The following is an 18,478-nucleotide window of genomic DNA, read 5'->3' on the forward strand; positions in this document are numbered from 1 at the left end:
GCCTTTCAAATCTGACAAGGTTATTATAAAACAAAACAAGCCTAATAAAAATGTTCCCATTAACATTGAAAAAATTAATGGAAAAATAAGATTCTTAAAGAAACAAAGCATCCCCCCTGCAGTGTCTGCAGCTTAAACATACCTGAGCTGCATTACTGCTGGAGGGTTGGAAAGTTACAGCTATTTTTAAAAACGCAGTAGTCTTTTTGTCACTGGCCACGCCAAGGGAAAGTAGAAGGCAGCACAGGGTTTAAAGCAATTATTGTTAGAATTATTGTGGGTTTTGCCATTCTTCCCTGATCTCTAAAAATGCCTTTTTAATAATGTAAGGATTTTTTTTTAACCTAAGGATTTTTTATTTTTAACTCCTCGCACTCTTTTATGGCAGAACAAAGTCAGTTTTATCTGACTTCTGGCTCAATGGATGATATGACCCTTGAAATTTAAATATGATGTCTTTTCATCCACGAACATGCTCCGCTATCTCTGTATTAAAAAAAAAATACACCAACATGTGCATTCATACCAGGCACAGACCTTTGCCAACACAGAGCTGAGCGCGGTGCTTTTGTCGCTGCTCACGTCTTACCTTCTCGGTGGCTCCACTGAAGGCGGAGGGCGCAAGCGCAGGAGCAGCGCAGGCTTTCCGAGGAGGGACAAGTGCTTTAAAACCCAACTGGAGCACAGGCTATTGCAAGAAATGGGGCGTCCAAAGGGATTTGGCACCTACACGATTGCTGCAACCCTCTGCAACAAGTGCTTTGATTCAAAACTGATGGAAGAGCAAACCCGCTCCCACACCTACGCCAGCCGAGCCCAGCCGGCGCAGGAAGGCTCACAGAGGCACACGTACCATTGGCACCACGACCCACCCACCGTGCCGCCGCGCCGGGGCTGCCGAGGAGAGCGGGGCTCCCGCCTGCCGCTGGGCAATAGGAAAAGGAGCGGGATGTGATGGAGGGCTGCCTGCCCGTGCCAGGTGTAAAACCTAGAAGAGGTCAAAATGCCCCTAATCTCATCCCAAAAGCTCCTGGCAGTTTTGTGCTACGAGGGCCTTAGGGATGGAGCCATCGGTGAAGCCTTAAGCCAGCCCAAGCAAACTGCAGTCGGGGCCATGCAGCGCTCTAAGGGCTTTAAACAACTTTCCAAGCGCTACACAAACCAAACGAGAAGCGCAGTGCAATGCCTGTAAACGTCTTCCAGCACGTGTGGCTTGGGAGAGACCAGGCTGACTTGCTTGAAATCGGTGCTGCTTCCCTTCCCTCCAAAAAGGGTTAAAATAAATAAATAAATAAATAAGCTGATTTTTGAGTCCCTCCCACCAGTTTTTAGATCAGAAATGCAGAGGTGGTATCTTTTTCCTTAAGCACCAAAACAAAGTAACCGGTGCGGTTTCCACTGCAGAAGTAAAAGAAAATAAAAATCAGCTTGAAGCTGATGGGAAGCATGGAAAATTTGAGGATAAAAGAAGAATGTCTGTGAACGTTGTAAGACTTAAAAAAGAGGGAGGTAGAAAGCTGAAATTCAATCTCAAATGCTGCATTCAATACGCAGAGATGCTATTACATAAAATAAACTGTCTCTGGGTGTTTGTTTAGGTTTATACTTGCATAAGTGAAAACTCCTGTGAAAAACAAATGCCAAAACTTGATTTTCTGAGGCTTGTATCATCCTAAAATCAGGCTCACGTTCAATTGATGCTCTAAAGTAAACAATACTCCAAAAGGCTACAGTTAAAAAAGAAAATGCTGGAGAAGCAAAAACCACCTTTCCCAGTTTAACTCAAGAGCCATCCAAAAGCACATGTGCAGGCTGAGCGGAAAAATCCCGAACCATCGTGCTGTCAGGGGGCTCCAAAGGGAGGCCGGTCCCGATGGCTGCTCTGCACCCACAGCAGCCAGCACCCATTTATAGTTAGGGTGGGAGGGGGCAAAAAGCATCAGCCCCGTCCCCAGTGCCACCGACAGGGAGGTGGTGACATCAGAACTACTTGCTGGCTCACTGCTTTGGATTCAACAGCAACCCCATGGCAATGTTGAACTAAAGTGCTTTTTAAGCCCTGTTTAACTGAATTTCATGAAAAATTTCATTTTTAGCAGGTTCTAGAAATCACCCGTCTTTCCTGAGCAGGTAAGCACTGATTTGACTGCCTATTTGATTAGACAAGGGGACCACGGCTAGAAAATCTCCCTGCAGCTCCAGCAGCTGTCATCAGCTGTGGCTTTGCCATGTGTAGCCACGAAGGAGACGTGCTGACAAGGACAGATACCTCCATAATTACATCGCGGGGGCAAGCGCGAGCGTACACTTCACCTGCCACCAGCACATGTTGTGGGGTCCTCGCAGGCACCTGCGTGTCTGGAGTTGCTCCTCGTTTTTGGTAACGAACAAGAACAACATTTGTCTCCGTGCACCTTGTTTTGAGATGACAGAAGGATCTGAACATGCAAGATGTCAGGGGACCAACTCCTTGATATCTAATAGGGTCAAATTTGTATATAAATAAATCTCTCTGTCTCTCAAGATTTACAGACCAATATAAAATGCAAAAAGCCATGAAATAAAACATAAAAGCATGGCAAAGAATGAAAATGTCAAGCTCTGCCTCAGCACTGGGCTGCCATTGCATTTACGGTGGCTAGTGACTGAAGTCCAAACGACCTGAGAAAGTGCTCTGGCGCATATTTATTTCAATCAGGCAACAGAGCACTGTTACTCCTAATTAGTTACTGCAAGTATGGCATTGATTAAATAGATACAGACAAAGTTAGGTATTTTGGGCAGGCTGCTGGAAGGGGCTGGTCCTTCCCCACCGATGGCACTGGGAGCAGGACTGACTCAGTGGCCACCGGGAGTGGAACTGTGGCCAGCAGCACCCGTGCCCGCCCAGGAGCGGTGTTACAGGCCAGGGGCTCCCACGTGCTGGCTGACGGGCCACACAGAAGAGGCAGTAACGAGCTCACACGTTCGACCTTCCCTTTCCCTGGGTGCTAATCCGGGTTTGTTTGTCTACCCAGTCTCTTGTTTTTCCCCACTTTGTAGGGACTAAGGAACCTTCAGTCAAACTGAGCTGAGGTTGGCTCGTGGGTTCGTAAGTAACCACGAAGAGAGGGAGAGATTCCCAACAGAGGGGCTACGTAGTCCTGTATGACTTTTTTTCCCTAAGAAACCAAACTAAAATCCGTAATTCAAACTGCATGTGTACATAAACATTTCCAACCATGCATATGCATGGGCAAAAGCAGTACTTGTTAAGACCTAAAAAGGCATAGATTCATAGCTGGAGTGACATCTGTGCAGAAAATACCCATTCACCCTACTGCTCCACATTGCAGGGATACCTGCGAACCACTAACATTAAATGCACAAAAGGAATTAGGAAAATAAGTTGGCTTGCAAGTCGTCGCTGCTCCCTCATGTACTGTAATTAAGTTCCTTACCATTTTCTTTCACCCCATTAATCAGGATAGTTTCTTGGTCTTCTGAGGCACAATCCTGCTCTTGTTGGTCATCCATCAATTTAACCTCTTTCTGTTCACTCCATGCCCCACTGCATCTGGCCAACCTGCACATTTCCAGAAACATAACCACAGTCAGTACAATTCCCAGAATCGGCTCATGGAACCGTGAATAAAAAATAACAACAATAAAACACCCCCGCACAACCTCACATGCTGCCCTTACCCTGCTTAGGAGGACAAATACTATTTCTTTAGGCTATTGTATTTTCACTTTTCTACTCCAAAAGCCAAGCCCGATGTATTTCAGCAAGGTTAAACGGCTATATATCACCATTTCCTTCCCCAAAGTCCTTCTTCGGGAGGCGGAGCAGTGCTCTGCACCCCTGCAGCACCCTCTGCATCGCCCACCGCTGCTTTGCAAAGGCAGATGGACATTATCATCTCCAGACGGGTGAGTGGAGACATGAAGAAGAAAGGACTCACCCCAGTCCAGGTAACAGCAACTCTGCACTGGAGTTGGAAGAGAAATGCAGATACCCTGAGCGACAGCTGCTCGCCCTAGCCACCAGCTACTGCTCCAGTCTTCCACACGCTGGCAGGTATGAAAAACTCCCCCAAAAAGCAGGTTTTGAGGAAAAAAGTATCTCTAGTCTCATCTTTCATGCAAAACACTTCATCACGAGAGCTCCTCCCTTGGGAGCCTCGTTCATCCTGACACCTACCTCTGCTCACACCACCCTCACTGGGTGAAGCTCCATCCTGGCTGCAGGACCACCAGTGGAGGCTGACTGGGCTTGACAGTACTTCTCTGAAGCCACAAAGCTGTGATCAGAACCAAGCCCAGACCTTCCCCCACTGACGATCGCCCCACATTAAAATGACCACCTGCCTCAGGAGACGGAGAAGGTGCAATGGAGAGATGCAGTTGAGTCCCCAGGCATGGGTGGCACTGGGTAACCCTCGTCAATGCGCCAGGGACAGAATTTTACCTCTTTGACCATAAATTCAAATCAGAGTCTAGTTTTTTTCCTTCTAACAACTTGAACTCAATTTCTTCTCTTTCACAGATCAGGTACTAGATGGAAGCATTGTTTTAGGTGGGGGTTTTGTGCTTTTTTGTTTTAGTGGTGGTTTTTTTTTGTGTTTTTTTGTTTTTTTTTTTTTTTAAATCAACATTTGTCAATGTCTGATCTTCCCACTTCTTCACTGTCCTGGGTTCAGCAGCCGAACTTCATTCATATTCAGATTTGCAGTGGAGTCCTCTTAATTAACGTGAAATCTTTACAACCATCTTAGTAAGTGAAACCTTCACTGAACTTAAAGATGTTGTGACACCGAGAGTAAGATAAGAATAACAAGCATCAGTAACTCAAATCCTTTGCATATTTAGAGGAATATTTAACTAACCCTGAGAGTTTTACTTTGATGCAAATCCGTATTTCAAAGCTCTCCAAACACACGTCGGTTTGCTGCAGTAAGACCCCTCCCTGCCAGCGCCCGCACCCTCCCCAGCACCCCGGGCTCCCACAGCACTGACAACAGCTCCAGCCAAAGCATCGTTGCAACAGAAGCATCGTCGCAACAGAAGCATCGTTGCAACAGGAGCGACTGGAAATGCCAAAGCACAGGTCAGGCCTCCTTGGGAGTTATTTCCATGCAGCTTGAAGATTAACTCCTAAGTGTGAAAGCTGCTCTGCGCTTCCCAGTAACAGGCTACAACCCCATGCCTCTTTGATAATATCTCCTGCCTATTAAACACATCTTAATTGATATAAATATTAATAAATCAAGTTTTTAAACCATCTATTAATAAAAATGTTAATGAAATATCTTGAGCCTCAGGAGAGCCAGAGGCTTCTCAGGAGACCAGAGGACCACCACTGGCCCCACGCATGGGCCAACGTGCCTTCTGGGGAGGGGACTGCTCACTGCCCGAGGAAGCTCTGGGAGAAGGAAAGGCTGAGTTAGGAGCTTCAACAGATTGTGACCTGGTAGATGTGCCTGCACGCCCTTGTGGTTTGCCAGGTGGAAGAGAAATGTGCAAAGATCCTCCATTTCAATTAGCCATGGGCAGGCAGGGTGGGAGGACGGCATGTTCGGCTACGCATGTGTACGGATCTGAACCTGCTGCTCACTTCAGCACACTTGCTGTGGATGATGGGACCCTCACCTTCAACGTACAGGAAGGTTACAGTCAGCATTTCCGCATACTCTGATGGCCCTGCCATCACGCCTTGCTTGCGACTTTCTGCAGCTGAGGGGCTTCAGCATTCAGAGACTACACCCACAATTTATTCTATTAATTTCTCTAATTATTTTCAATTTAGTTGAGACTGCTGGCTATGGTTTGGTATGAACCTGCTGTCCCCCACAGGACAGGCCACGTTCCCTCACAAAACCACAGCCTCAGTCCTAGAAAGGACTTGGGAGTACGACCACCACTGAAATATTTCATAATATTTATATTCACAGCAGAATCACAGCAACATTTCAAGCTATCTAAGTACATAAGCCAAATCAGGACTCTACCGAACTTCTTGTCACCGTTCAGCGCTGAGCCCACAGCACCAGGCGAGGGGTGAGAGCTGCGGGGGGTTGTGCAGAACGCTTCATCCTGCAACTCGAGTCATTATCAGTACAACGAGCACGGACCCGTGGCTCAAGCATCGTCTCTGCACGGCTTTGCTGACCTGGTTTTTGCCTGGGTGTGCTGGTTTAGAGCGATTTGGTGTAAAATGCCACAGGTGGCCTGTTTTCAACCAGGAACATCATCACAGCCATATTAAAGTAACGGCTTCCAATGAATAAAACATAGGACAAAAGCAGAAACAATAATTCTCCAATAATGTAAATTTGTCACTTCCAGCGCACAAAACATCTCCAGAGAGAAAATAACAACGCAGACACAAAACACTAGCAAGCTCACCAAGAAAGATCCCAAGCATTTTAAAGAAGGCATCATCCTATTCCCGACGGGATTTCCACCGGAGGAGGAAGGAGCAGGGTCTCACCCGTGGGTTGCATGCCTCTCCGCCTGCCTGCTTCTTGCTCTTGCAGCCTGTGGAGTCGGCGGTCTGACTGCAGTTCGCAAACAGGTAGGTGAGGGAGGCTTCTGCTCCTTAGCTCTGGCAGATACTCACCGGCCAGCCTTTGAGGAGAGCATCTGGGCAGCGGGCTGAGGCAGCGAGCAATGGGCATGCAAGCAGCCAAGCAAATGGAGGCAGGAAAAGAGTTTATAGGTGGGGAGACCTGTAGGACTTCTAACCTCCTATTATTATTTCTTTAGGAGGCATGTGTGTAAGGGGGAGGTAAGTGCAGAAGGGACATTTCCCAGCAGATGCGACCCAAAGGCTGGAGAAGACGATGAAGATGACGCAATGCAAGAACAAAGGGCTCTGCCCGCAGACCACAATGTGCCTCAACCGCAGCAAGGCAGAGAGCAGGGCTGAGCTCTAGGAACGAGCTGAAAAGAACTGAGAAGAGTTCAGACAGGGATCGTCACATATGGTCAGAGAGAGCTGAACTGCAAAAGAGATGGATGATCTGAAGTTTGCGGACACCTGCTGAACAAGAGGACCTCTTGGGAGCAGCGTGACTGTCAAAGGTCAGATCCCAAGAGGGACAGCGAGAAACACTGGCAACCGAAAAAAGAGCTGACAAAGGAGCCTGATGCAATGCAGAGCAAGAAGAAAGAGAAGGCTGGGAATAGCAAAGAGGAGGAGAACAGCTGGGTCCCTGAGAAGAAAAACTAAACTGAGAGAGGTGTGGGGTATGGAGGTGCCAGGCAGAGAATACACCGGGTAGCAGGAGAGCACAGAACTCAGAGCTGTCTGTGGACAGAAGTATAAAAGGGAGAGAGTATGGATTTCAGAGGACGTCAAGCCACTGAAGATACACGACTGGGGTCACGCTATTATGAAGAACTGACAGGAGGAAAATCAGTCACCAGCTTGACATTTATGAACTTGACTGGAGCTGGAATGGATGGAGGAAGAGGATGGTGTGTGGAAGGTGATGGTCAAAGATGTGCAGTCAGATGAACTCCGGGTCTTTGGAGGAGGAGGGCAGAGCACAGCTTGGCAGGCTGTGCTTCAAGGGTGGTCACAGGTGGTTCAGTCGTAGGGAAGAATTCAGGCGGACTTCTCTTGAACGCACCACGTACTTCAGGGCACTGGTCTGCTAAGATCGCAGCTGGCATGACAGAGAAAGGCACTGGCTAAGAAAGGGGATCAAAGGGAAGAAGTCACAGAAAGCAAGCAGTGGAGCTAAACAATAATTCAACTAGTTTTAAGCACAAGATGGACAAATTAATGGACAGAAGGACAGGATGCAGTTGCCTGTGATAGCAATACACGGGAGACCAGGTCTTGTTGACCTGGAGAAATCCCTTTCAGCCCCATGACTCATGTCAGGTGAAAGCCTGCAAATGCCTCAAAAACACCTTCAGCATCACAGTTGACAAAATTCTCCATTCCTCATGGTTCCTGTCAGTTTTCCCAGTGCTTGTGCTAATGGGGTTGAACAAAAGCTGTCAGCGACTAGACTGCGTGCACAAGCCTGGAAGAACACAAACACAGCACCTGAAATGGAGCCTCCGCTGTAAACTTCCCGTTGCCTGGCGAGCAGGCATCCCTCAGCGCCGGTGGCCAAGGAACGCAAAGCACTTTCTTGTTCTGGTTTAAGAACCCACACGATACTTGAGCACTTTTTTGGGCACTGGTGCCACCGGAGTGGAGGCACACACGGCCAGAGGAGGAAAGCCAACGCTCCAGCTGAGGCCCCACTAGCTCCCTCCGCTCCCAGCAGTGAGGCTGGCACAACTTTTCTCCATCAGTTCTTGGGATTAAACCCAGGCTATTGCTTTTTCTAGAAATTCAACAGGGTATGCAAAGCAACAGCAAGACAATCAATGCTCCCTATAGGAAATGAAATCGAGGGGTGCCAGTTATTTACCTGGAATGGAGGAGGAAATGCCCAAATTACAAAGCTGAAACATCTGGACGTGTTCCCATATTCATCTCGTCACATAAACGATGGACCTTATGTTCACTTAAAAGTGGCACATTTTCGTACAGCTTGGATTTAAGCATGTTCCTATTAATGTTAATTTTACAAAAGCAAAAGGGGAAATGCCACCAATTTTATACAACCACGAGGGAAAAATGCACCTGCTTGGTGCCTGTCCTGTACACAGAAAACAACAGGTTGCTTTGCTTCTTTCTCAGCCAGAAAATGTCCATTCCCCTGTCATCATCATCCCCCCAAGTATTGCGTGCTGCTGCCCCGAGTGGGTGTTTACAAGGCGTCCAGCTAGGGGTCCGTCACCTTGCTGCTGTCATGGGACACACGGGGAGAGGGCATGTAGGACCTGTAGTGACAGGACAAGGGGGAACGGCTTTAAACTGAAAGAGGGTCAGTTTGGATTAGATACAAGGAAGAAATTCCTCACCGTGAGGGTGGTGAGACACTGGCCCAGGCTGCCCAGAGCAGCTGTGGGTGCCCCATCCCTGGCAGTGCCCAAGGCCAGGCTGGATGGGGCTCTGAGTGACCTGGTCCGGGGGAAGGTGTCCCTACCCAGGAGACTGGATGGTCTTTAAGGTCCCTTCCAACCCAAACCATTCTATGATTCATTTTCTGATTCTATGACATGCCCTTCAGCCTCCCCAGCTGGAGAGCCCTGGTTCCTCAGATGCTGCCCCAAGGAGAAGCTGTGCTCTGCGCAGGGAAGGAGAGATTTCCTTCCCCCGGAGGACTCTCTGCAGACTCTTCCTCGGGAGGCAGCAGTGATGTGGCTCTTGGCATTTTCCAGCAGAAGCAGTGATGGTTGCAGTGATGCCCTGGAAGTGCTTTGAGGGGATAAAGCAAGCCAGCTAGCCGTGACTGCCACATAATCCAGTGCTTGGCCACTTAGACATATACATATATATATACCCACAGCTGCCTGAACACCTTCTCGTTCATACTGCTTGGGCACCAGCATTACACTGTTGAAGCCTAATACACTCATTCCAAGCAGAGGAGAAAAAAATATCTACCAGGTAAAAATAAACAGCCTACTACACCGACTGAAAGCCCACCTACACATATGGGAAATTTTATTAGATGGACTAGATTATGGGTTAGCAATGGTTGTTCCATAATTAAAGTTGCAGGAGTGTTTCAGCTTAGAGCTGAAAAAATAAAAGGTCACTAGCACCCAGACAAAACGCAATGTGCCAGTTCCTATTTACACACAACTTTTACATACCGAGTGCTTTTATTTGTTGTAGATCATTTGGGTAGATGGAGAGGCAGTATCCAAAGTGGAGGAAATTCTTTTTATGGAGAAGTGGGGGAAGAAAGCAAAAGAGATGTGGCTTTTTTCCCACAGAGTTGTGAATAAGCGCAGGTGTTCTATATATGCGGTTGTATCTTTCAAAAAAAGAGCTTTAGAGAAATTAATTACATGTCAGAGCCTCTGACAGGTCTTTTAAGAATTATGATACTTTTGAATGAAAACATTATATACTTAAAAAGAAATACCATGTAAATGTCTCCGAGATATTTACATTCAGGGGAGTAATAGTAGATAAGAACTCAGCTCTATCGGTGGTACGAATGGATGCTGAACATGCTGTGCTCTTCTTAACGACGCCTCCTGCACTTGCAGGACTTCATTACCTCTCCTGCAGAAGCACAACACAGAGTACAGGGGCATCCACCAGGAACGGGCTGTAAACAGAACCACGGCCCTCCCGAGGAGCCGGAGCTGCCCCCTCGCCCCCTGGGCTGCCCCCTTGGGCGCACCGCTCCTCTCGAAAGCACAGCCACCCCATCACCCGCCTGCGCTGCGCCGGACGGGGCAGCAAGGCCTGTGCAGAGGAGAATATCCAGGAGGTTTCTGCCTTTTTTTTTTCTTCCCTTGTTTTTTTTCCCCCCTTTTTTTACTTTTAGCCCTGACAAAACCTGGGCAGGACATAGGACAGAGAGCTTCCCGCAGAGAAAGTGTGGTGGGGCAGCGATCCCACCATGCGCCGGCAGCGCTGCAGCGATGCTAGGGCCAGCCTTCACTGACCTGAAGGATGCTGTTTTCCTACCAGATTCTGAAATTCCCAAATACCTTTTATTCCAGGGATTCCATTTGATCCTTGGTTTTTTGCTATAATTTGATAACTGGTGGGTGAAGCGATAAAAATCTTCACTTGCCAGCAGATGGGGATGTATTTTACTACTAAGTCTCTAAAAGCACCTCTCTGAGTAAACCTGTTTTCCCCAGAATTGACATTTTTGTTTAGGTCAAGGGTCTCTGAATTTTGCCCAGCACCATGACAAGAAAAAACCACCGAGTTCACGAGGTTTCTGGAACTGGCAGGGTTGGAAAGGTGAAGATTGTAAGGAAAGGTGCAGTGCGAAACCAGCCTCCCACTCTGCCCATCATAAAGTGCTTTTCAGGCCCATGGAAGGGATGCTGGACTTAAGGGTTCTGGTTTCAAAGTTATTTTCCCAGGAAAATCTCATTAGGAAATGCTTCCAGAGGGTAAGGTTTGATAGAGTCAACGTTAGCTGAGAATAGGTTCGGCAACCTAAATATAAATACAGATAAAAGCCTCCAATTAGGAATAAATCTGGGGGAAAAAAATGAAGTTGATAAAAAAAGAGCTTGCAGAGAAAATGGAGAGAACACAAAAACCATGAAAAGAAGAAACAATTTAAGAACTAGTGTGTTCCCAGAAGGTGTAAAGTATGGATGGCTTGTTAATATTCATAGCAAGCCTCCACTTTTTCCTCAGCTGAAAGCAGATGCAACAATTATCGCAGAGCCCCAGCCCCAACTCCAGCAGACCCCAAGATATGATATGAAGAGCAGAGTATTTTAGAGCTGACTCTAAAATAAAGAACAGTTTCTGACCTTACTCTGGAGGACATAAGGTGGAAGTATTTCAAGACCTGTCACAAACAACTTTAAGGAAAAAGGAAGGAAGTGAACAAAATTATAGCCTTCCTGACAAAGCACAGGTAAAATACAGAAGGAGCTTTCTCTGTAAATGTATTCTCACACATCCAGAGCAGCACTATATCATAAAGGAAAAAAGGCAGCAATTAAAATCCTTGAGAAGCTGAAACCCATGAGGGAACGTCTGAAATACAGCGTATTTCAGCACAGTACTGTACCGGGTTAGGGAGAGGATAGCTGCTCAACCCAAAAGATGAGAGTACTGAAATGCAAGGAAAGAGAGTGAAGAATCATTGCACTACGGGTGTGAGAGGGAGCGAAAAAAAAAAGTCCAAGCAGTAACGTGGAGAACAGGGAGACTGAGAAACTGGGAGGAAAAGGGACGGTCTGAGTCCAAAAGCAAAGGGTGCTGGTCCTGAATGGGCACAGCTCAGTGCCACGTCCCCAGAGACCGCAGTCGAGGACCTGTTAGAAAGTTGATGACTTGGGTAAGGAAGAAACAAATATCCCTTTTCACCAAGCGTGGGGTGAATTTACACAGTGGGGCTGGGGATGTATCACCCTGGGAATAACGAGGGCGAGGGAAGGCAGGAGCCCACCCAGGTAGGCTGCCGAGGGCTTCAGTGAGGCCACTCTGTTCTGAGGTCAAGAAGCATAAAGGGGCTTCCTGGCTATTGAGAGCAAGGGAGGGCTATGAAGAAGAAGCGCTGGGTTTCGTTTTGGTCATCCTCTCTCATTTTATAAGTGGGGAAAGAAATTAAGCAATAATTAGTGTCACCAGCCGCATAGTTTTGAGAAGCACTGGCAAGCTGAGGGGTAGCTTTTCTCCTCCTGAAAATGAAAAAGAACACAAGCTTTGGTTTAGATGCGATGGCCTAAAGTAAAAACATTTCTGTAATTATTAAAATAAATAAATAAATAAATAAATAAATAAATAAATAAATAAATAAATAGCTAGCCTTACCCAAAGACAGACGTTTTTTACAACTGATGACCAGCAGACCTAGCATTAAGCCATTGGTACAAGCCTATTAAAAAAAAGGGCAACGATAACTGCCACAGGTACGGCTGCCACCTTGCTCCCCGTGACAGGACCTTGCTCCCCGTGACAGGCTTGCGATTTTATGAGCTAAATACAGCCTTCCTGTCTTAGCAGGCAGGCTGCTGGCGAAGGACTTGTGGTCCACCCTGACCAAAGGTCACCTCAGAAGAAAATTAACTGCAGTGGCTATCCAGGCAGGGTTAGCTCCTTCTTTTTACAGCTTATTAGGATTACTAACGCATTTAGAGAAGCAAAAGTTATCTTTGTCTGGGATGGGATGAGAGGAAGGCAAGAGAGGATTTCAGGGATTTCCTAAACTTAGCTCTTGATACATCAAGCCTGCAAAGAAAGGAGGAAAAGGTGGTATTTGTTGGAAGAGCAAGACCTGAATGTATCTGAAAGAGGAAGAACCCTGATCCCACTTCTCCGTGGCACAGGCCATATGTTAGAACCTGATATACTCTATGTATCTCCATGAGGGTCATAAATCAACAGGTCTCATTCTTTTCCAGCAGATCTGACTTCAGTAGATGGGAACTCAAATATAACCAATACTCAGGAATAGCTCACATCTACCTTACACTGCCTCTCAGCACAAGATACATACAAAGATTTTCAGGAATATCTAAGAAAAAATCAGTAAATTGCTATGGAAGGCTTGTAAAGCCACAGGAGAGTGAGTAGCTCATTAACAAGCTTATTAACAAATTTGAAGAACACAAGCCACCACCATCAGCAATATACCAAAAAGCAAACCAAAAGCCAGACCACAGCAGCTCAGGACTGAGGCCCTTCCAGCCCCGGGGTTCAAAAACCAGCAGTGGTTCCAGAACATCACCCAGTACTGGAAATCAGAGGAAAACTGACTGTTGTGCAAAGTAGTGAAGCAAATAAACAGCTTCTCTGAAACAAATACTAGGTGAGCCCAAGAGAAGCTAAAAAAGGTTGCCAACCCTGCTCATAAGAGATACTAAGGAAAACAGATGTTTCACTTGGGAAAGAAAACAGACACTTTTGGACAACTTTAAAAGGGATCTCTTCTCTCAGCTGTCTATTTGAGTTTGTGTGAGAGGTAAAAACCTCCTTCAGGCAGGAGGAGGAGATAAAGTCCTTAAACGACCCCCCAAGGGATGGGGAAGCAGCTACTGCCACTTACCCAAAGACTGAGGAGCAAGCAGATCCACCTTGGTTTACAGCTGAATTTTAAGGGCTCCAAAATGTTTTGATGGCTCTGATTAACTAGATTATGCGTGGAGGAAATACTCCCTCCTACTGGACGGGACCAAAGAGAGCTGTAGTAAGCGTATTGGTGACAGATCGTACCAACTTTGTGTCCTACAGACTCACGTCATGGATAGATGTCAATGCTGAGTGCAGGCCATCGCGCTGGCAGACGGCCACGCACTGTCTGGGCTGGGTGTGTGACTCCTGATTGGTCAGCATTGATGGCAGGCAGGCAAACCCCTGAGAAAATGAAGAGGGTACTTAATGCACCACGCAATAGTTACAAAAATAACGTTCAAGGTACCACAGCAAAGCCTCGCGCCAAGCCAAATGGGAAAAGAGCAACAGAAACATTTTTCTTCAGAGAGGAGTTGAGAATTTACATTTTTGCTTTGTTAAGCAGAGCTAGCATGTGGTGTTGCCTCGACGGGGTTAATATTAGCAAGCATGGTCCCCGCTGCTGCCACTGCCCCATGCTCTGCCGGCCACCCCGCCAGCTGTTACAGGTAGAAGAAGAAAAGATGCCCAAAGACAGCCCATAACGTGGCTTTTTGCCTTTCCTGCTTAAAAGCAATTGTATTCCAAACATGTAGCTTTCACTCAATCTCCGGATATAAAGTTAAGATAAATCAGAAATGTTAAGAGCCTGCATTTCTGAGAAAATGAGGCTGGAATGATTAAAAACTCCAACCCTCATAAATCTGCAAAGGTTGAAAATTCAGTGTGATACTGGGGTATTAACCTTACAAAAACACAAGGACCTCTCCAAAGCTAATTATGTATCAGTCCAGTCTAAAATAACAAAAGCCATGAAAGAATAGTGCGGGATGGAGATTCCTTGATGGGCAGAATTGCTTCATTTAAATGAACTTATTACCAAAATTCTCTTTCTGCTGGAGTATTTACGGATAGGTCTATAAGACAGTATCTTAAAAGCTTAGCAAACTCTTCCTGTGAACCTAATCAGGAAATATGAGACACCAAGGTCAAGTGCATTAATATTACAGCAGCTTACTAAGAAAGGGACGTTTCACAGTCCCGTGCACACTGGATATTATCAAATAACTCAGCTGAAGAAGGGCGTGTAAAATTTTGGTTAAAGATACAGATTAATACGGAGCGAGAACACCACAAGGAAATGGATTTGACAGAGGCACGCTGAAGAAAAGACTCAGCCCTAAACTTTATGGTTACCTCTTTTTTTGACTTATTAAGGCTTCCCATCAGACATATTCTCTTCTTGTCCCTCTTAACCACCAGGTTTAAAAAATGAAGAAGGAAGAGAGGGATTTTTTTCTGTACAGATTTGTAATATATTAAAGTTTGGACTAAGGAGGGCAATTAAGCTGGCTGGTGCTGGAGGATGATATGAAAGCTCATCAGGATATTTGCAGTAACCCTAGTGGGGTAAACATTTCTCTTTTCTAATATCTTCAAATTAGAAATTTTATAGGAAAAAGGAAATTTTTGCAAAGCTCGTTTGTCTCTTATTAGCAATTAGCCAACATGGACTCAGGATAAAAAGTGTTAATTTCTAAAGTATACCTAATTTTCATAAAAGCACAGCTAGGAAGACCAAACAACTGCGTGCTTGGCTTAGGCACAGGAAGAAATTAAGCTGGAGCAAGGGGAGGAAGGGCTCGCTCCTCCCGTATTTTATGCAAAGAATCATTTGGAGGAGCCTTGCAGGGCCAGTACCCACTGGGCCAGTACCCACTGATGGTGGGGAGCGATGGCTCCAGCCGGCTGCGGTGCCCAGCTGTGTCGGGGGAAGCTCCCACAGCAAAAGCCAGTCCCCCGGCGAGCTCTGCCCCGGCTGTTCCCCCCTCACCCTCCTCCCCGGGGCACTTACCCTGGGCAGCACGCACCGTGTTGTTAGCTACGAACCAAGGGGCTGTCTGCACGCCTGCAGGCATGTCTGCATGCAGAAGGACTCACTTTCTGTCCTTGCTGCAGTTCCCCTCCCACGGCACACACAGTGCACTCTAACGCGGGCCGTCGCCGGCTATGAGAAACTAAGGGAAGTAGATCGCTAGAGAAGAGACAAAGGTGAGAGACCCCCCCCAAAATGGTGATGTTCCTCAGGGATGTGGAAGACAAAAATCCCTCAGCCATCACATCCATGTTTCTAGCCAGATCCTTTGAATATTCATGGAACAACTTGAAGTTTTATAAGGATTTTTCCTTTCTATATACGTAAAAATGACTATATTGATAGCAGATGGGCTCTTCCATATGATTTTCTTTTTAAACTTCCAACTTCATGCAATTCCTGCCTATTCCTTGTGCGGGGAAAGGAAAGCCTGTGCTTTTAGCTCCAGAGTACAAAGCTGGGTTTACTTCTGTTCGTTTGCTTTTGCTTTCAAAACGCTGAATTACACAACCGGGTAGGAGCTCTGAGATACTTCGTCGTCATCATTTTTTTCCCAGAGACCACCTCGGTGCATTGGGTCTGCCAGGCAAGATGGATCTAAAAGTAAGTTACACTTAGAGAAACTACACAGTACCTATTGACTTAGCCGTATTTTCATAGCAGAGTGAGCAGCTCCCTATAGCTGACACAGTTAGACCATCAAATTTTACGGGTAAAATAGCTTCACAGTCTTGTCCTGTGATGTGCATCCGAAGGAGCGAATGCTTCTGACTAAAAAGGAATAAGGGTAGGGAGGAAAAGCAAATGATCGCAACACTCATCACACCGAGAAAAGAAATTATTAGGCCTGATAAGGAGTCTGAACTGATGACAGTTATAAGATACCACCCGTTTTTAGCTAATGATTCAGAAAAAGGATGCATTATTTGAGGGATAATAAGCGGTCATTTATTTAAAGACTTATCCTAACGTATATGCTGGAAGAAGCAGAGCAAAGGCTGTACGAACACTTTACCACTCTCCTTTCGGACCGTTATACCCCACTATTCAAATACAGAGATTTAATAGCACTGTATTTAGTTGTAAAATGCAGCAGCTGGTTTAGTTTATAGGGCTCCTGCATTTACAAAACAGCAAGCCATTTTACAGGGCCATTTTATACCCATTCCTCTTTCCCTCCACTTTCCTATTCATGTTTAATAAATCTGCCAACATTTGCCTTTGAGAACTGGTTCATTTATTTAAAATTCCCAAACAGCCCCATCCACGACTCTGCATGCCGTAGCAGTTCACCCGATTAGACGAAAGCATCAATTAAATGTAAAGTTACATCTCTTAATTTTCACTTGGAAAGATTTTGGGTTCCGCCAAACACCGAAGGCAATTTCTGAAGGCAAAATCCCGCATTAAGAGAGATTGCAGCTCCTAAGATATCAGTCCAAATCCCCATCCGTATCCAGGTAACAATCTGGAATGCTGATATTTAAGAGGAAAAATATCTGGACAGCTGCCCCATCTCCCTGGGAAGCAATGTTTAGTTAAAGTCTTGGATATCACTGAAAGAAGATGTGGAGATGTCACACTGCGGCTGAAGCATTTTTTCAAGTGCTGAATTATTCACCCGTGAATCTCAGATGTGAAATCCAAATGCTCCGGTACTGCCCTGGCTTTAGACAATGTCTAATTCCTTTCTGTGCCACTGCAGGGTCTCTTCATCAGCTTTCTTTCATCTATAATCACAGCCAGGTCATGGATTATTAGTCATATTCACTGCAGAATTCAAACCCTGCTACACCAATCAGCCAGCCTGGGACCCCCGAAAGGCTCCCCCCGCATTACTAACCGCATGGCTCACCGCCGTGCCGGGGACCCTGGTGCTGCTTCGCAGGGCACAGGGGGCACAAATCGCCGCAGCCATTTGCCCGAGAGGAGAGAGCTGAGGGGCCGAGCTGGGGAGAGCGCCCCAGACCCACCTGCCGCCCTGCAGCTCTGCCCGCCCGGCCATGGCACGGCATGACCTGCGGCGGTGCAGCCGCACGGCACCAGGGAAGCCAGCTCTCCACCGCCACGCACGTCAGAAACTTGAGGTATTTGCCCCACACACGGCGCCTGTTCCTGGGATGTGAATTCCTGCAATTCAGGAATGGAAGGAAAAGCCATGTGATGCTTTGGGCTCCTTTTTCACAAGCCTCAGGTACAGCGAGGCCGGCAGAGCACGCCAAGCTGCCTGATGTGCAGCCCCGCCAGCACAGCACCCTCACTGGGGACCTGCTGGGGACTGAGGACCCTTCATCAGCTGGCACCAGCCTCAGCACCCCCTTGCAGCCCCAGTGGCTGAGCATCACCTGGCCACACGCGGGCCACTGCCCTGGCCACGCTCCCCAGGTCCCGCAGCCACCTCGCCTCCCCCACTACCCAGCATCCAGCACCCATTATTTTCCTTTTTGTTAACTTTTTTTTTTAAACCGAAAGGAAGACAATATGTTTCCCCGTTCTTTCTCCATGCAAACGGAGTGGGAAGAAAAAAAAATCATAAACAAAGGCATTTATCAGCTTTTGCTGGAGGTGCTACTCTGCATATTGAGCTGCACGGCTGCAATTGTTCCATTAGGAGGACCTCGGTTATGTCTGCAACGTTAACGAGTCTTGGAGAATAGAGGAAAAAATACTACGGGCAATGCCGCAGCAAAGATAAATAGGTAAACATCCTATGCCTGACATTAGTTAATACATCACAGCTTTATTCACTTAGGGCAGCCGTGAAATCAATTCCTCAGTAAAAATAAAAAATTTGTAGCCAAATCTGTGTTCACAATATGAGTGAGGCAAGGAATGATGTAACGGGGAGGGAAACCTTGCCTTTGCTGTATGTTTTAAGTCTTGCTGATTTGTCTTGCCTAATGCAAAGCCCTGCTAAGTACTTTGTTTTCCACAAAACACAATTT

The 18,478-nt window shown here is 46.6% G+C and overlaps 1 protein-coding gene across 1 annotated transcript in view; it reads right to left on the bottom strand.

Moving 5' to 3' along the window:
* The window catches only part of NEXMIF (neurite extension and migration factor), a 58,494-nt gene that overhangs the window by 12,664 nt on the left and 27,352 nt on the right, over window positions 1-18,478 (bottom strand). The window contains exon 2 of the mRNA XM_037408350.1: window positions 3,441-3,565. Within this exon, the coding sequence (XP_037264247.1) occupies window positions 3,441-3,516 (76 nt within the window). The 5' untranslated portion in view covers window positions 3,517-3,565. The remainder of the gene's footprint in view (window positions 1-3,440; window positions 3,566-18,478) is intronic.

The sequence above is a fragment of the Falco rusticolus genome, chromosome 14 (genome assembly GCF_015220075.1).
Source record: "Falco rusticolus isolate bFalRus1 chromosome 14, bFalRus1.pri, whole genome shotgun sequence".
Classification (NCBI taxonomy): Eukaryota; Metazoa; Chordata; class Aves; order Falconiformes; family Falconidae; genus Falco; species Falco rusticolus.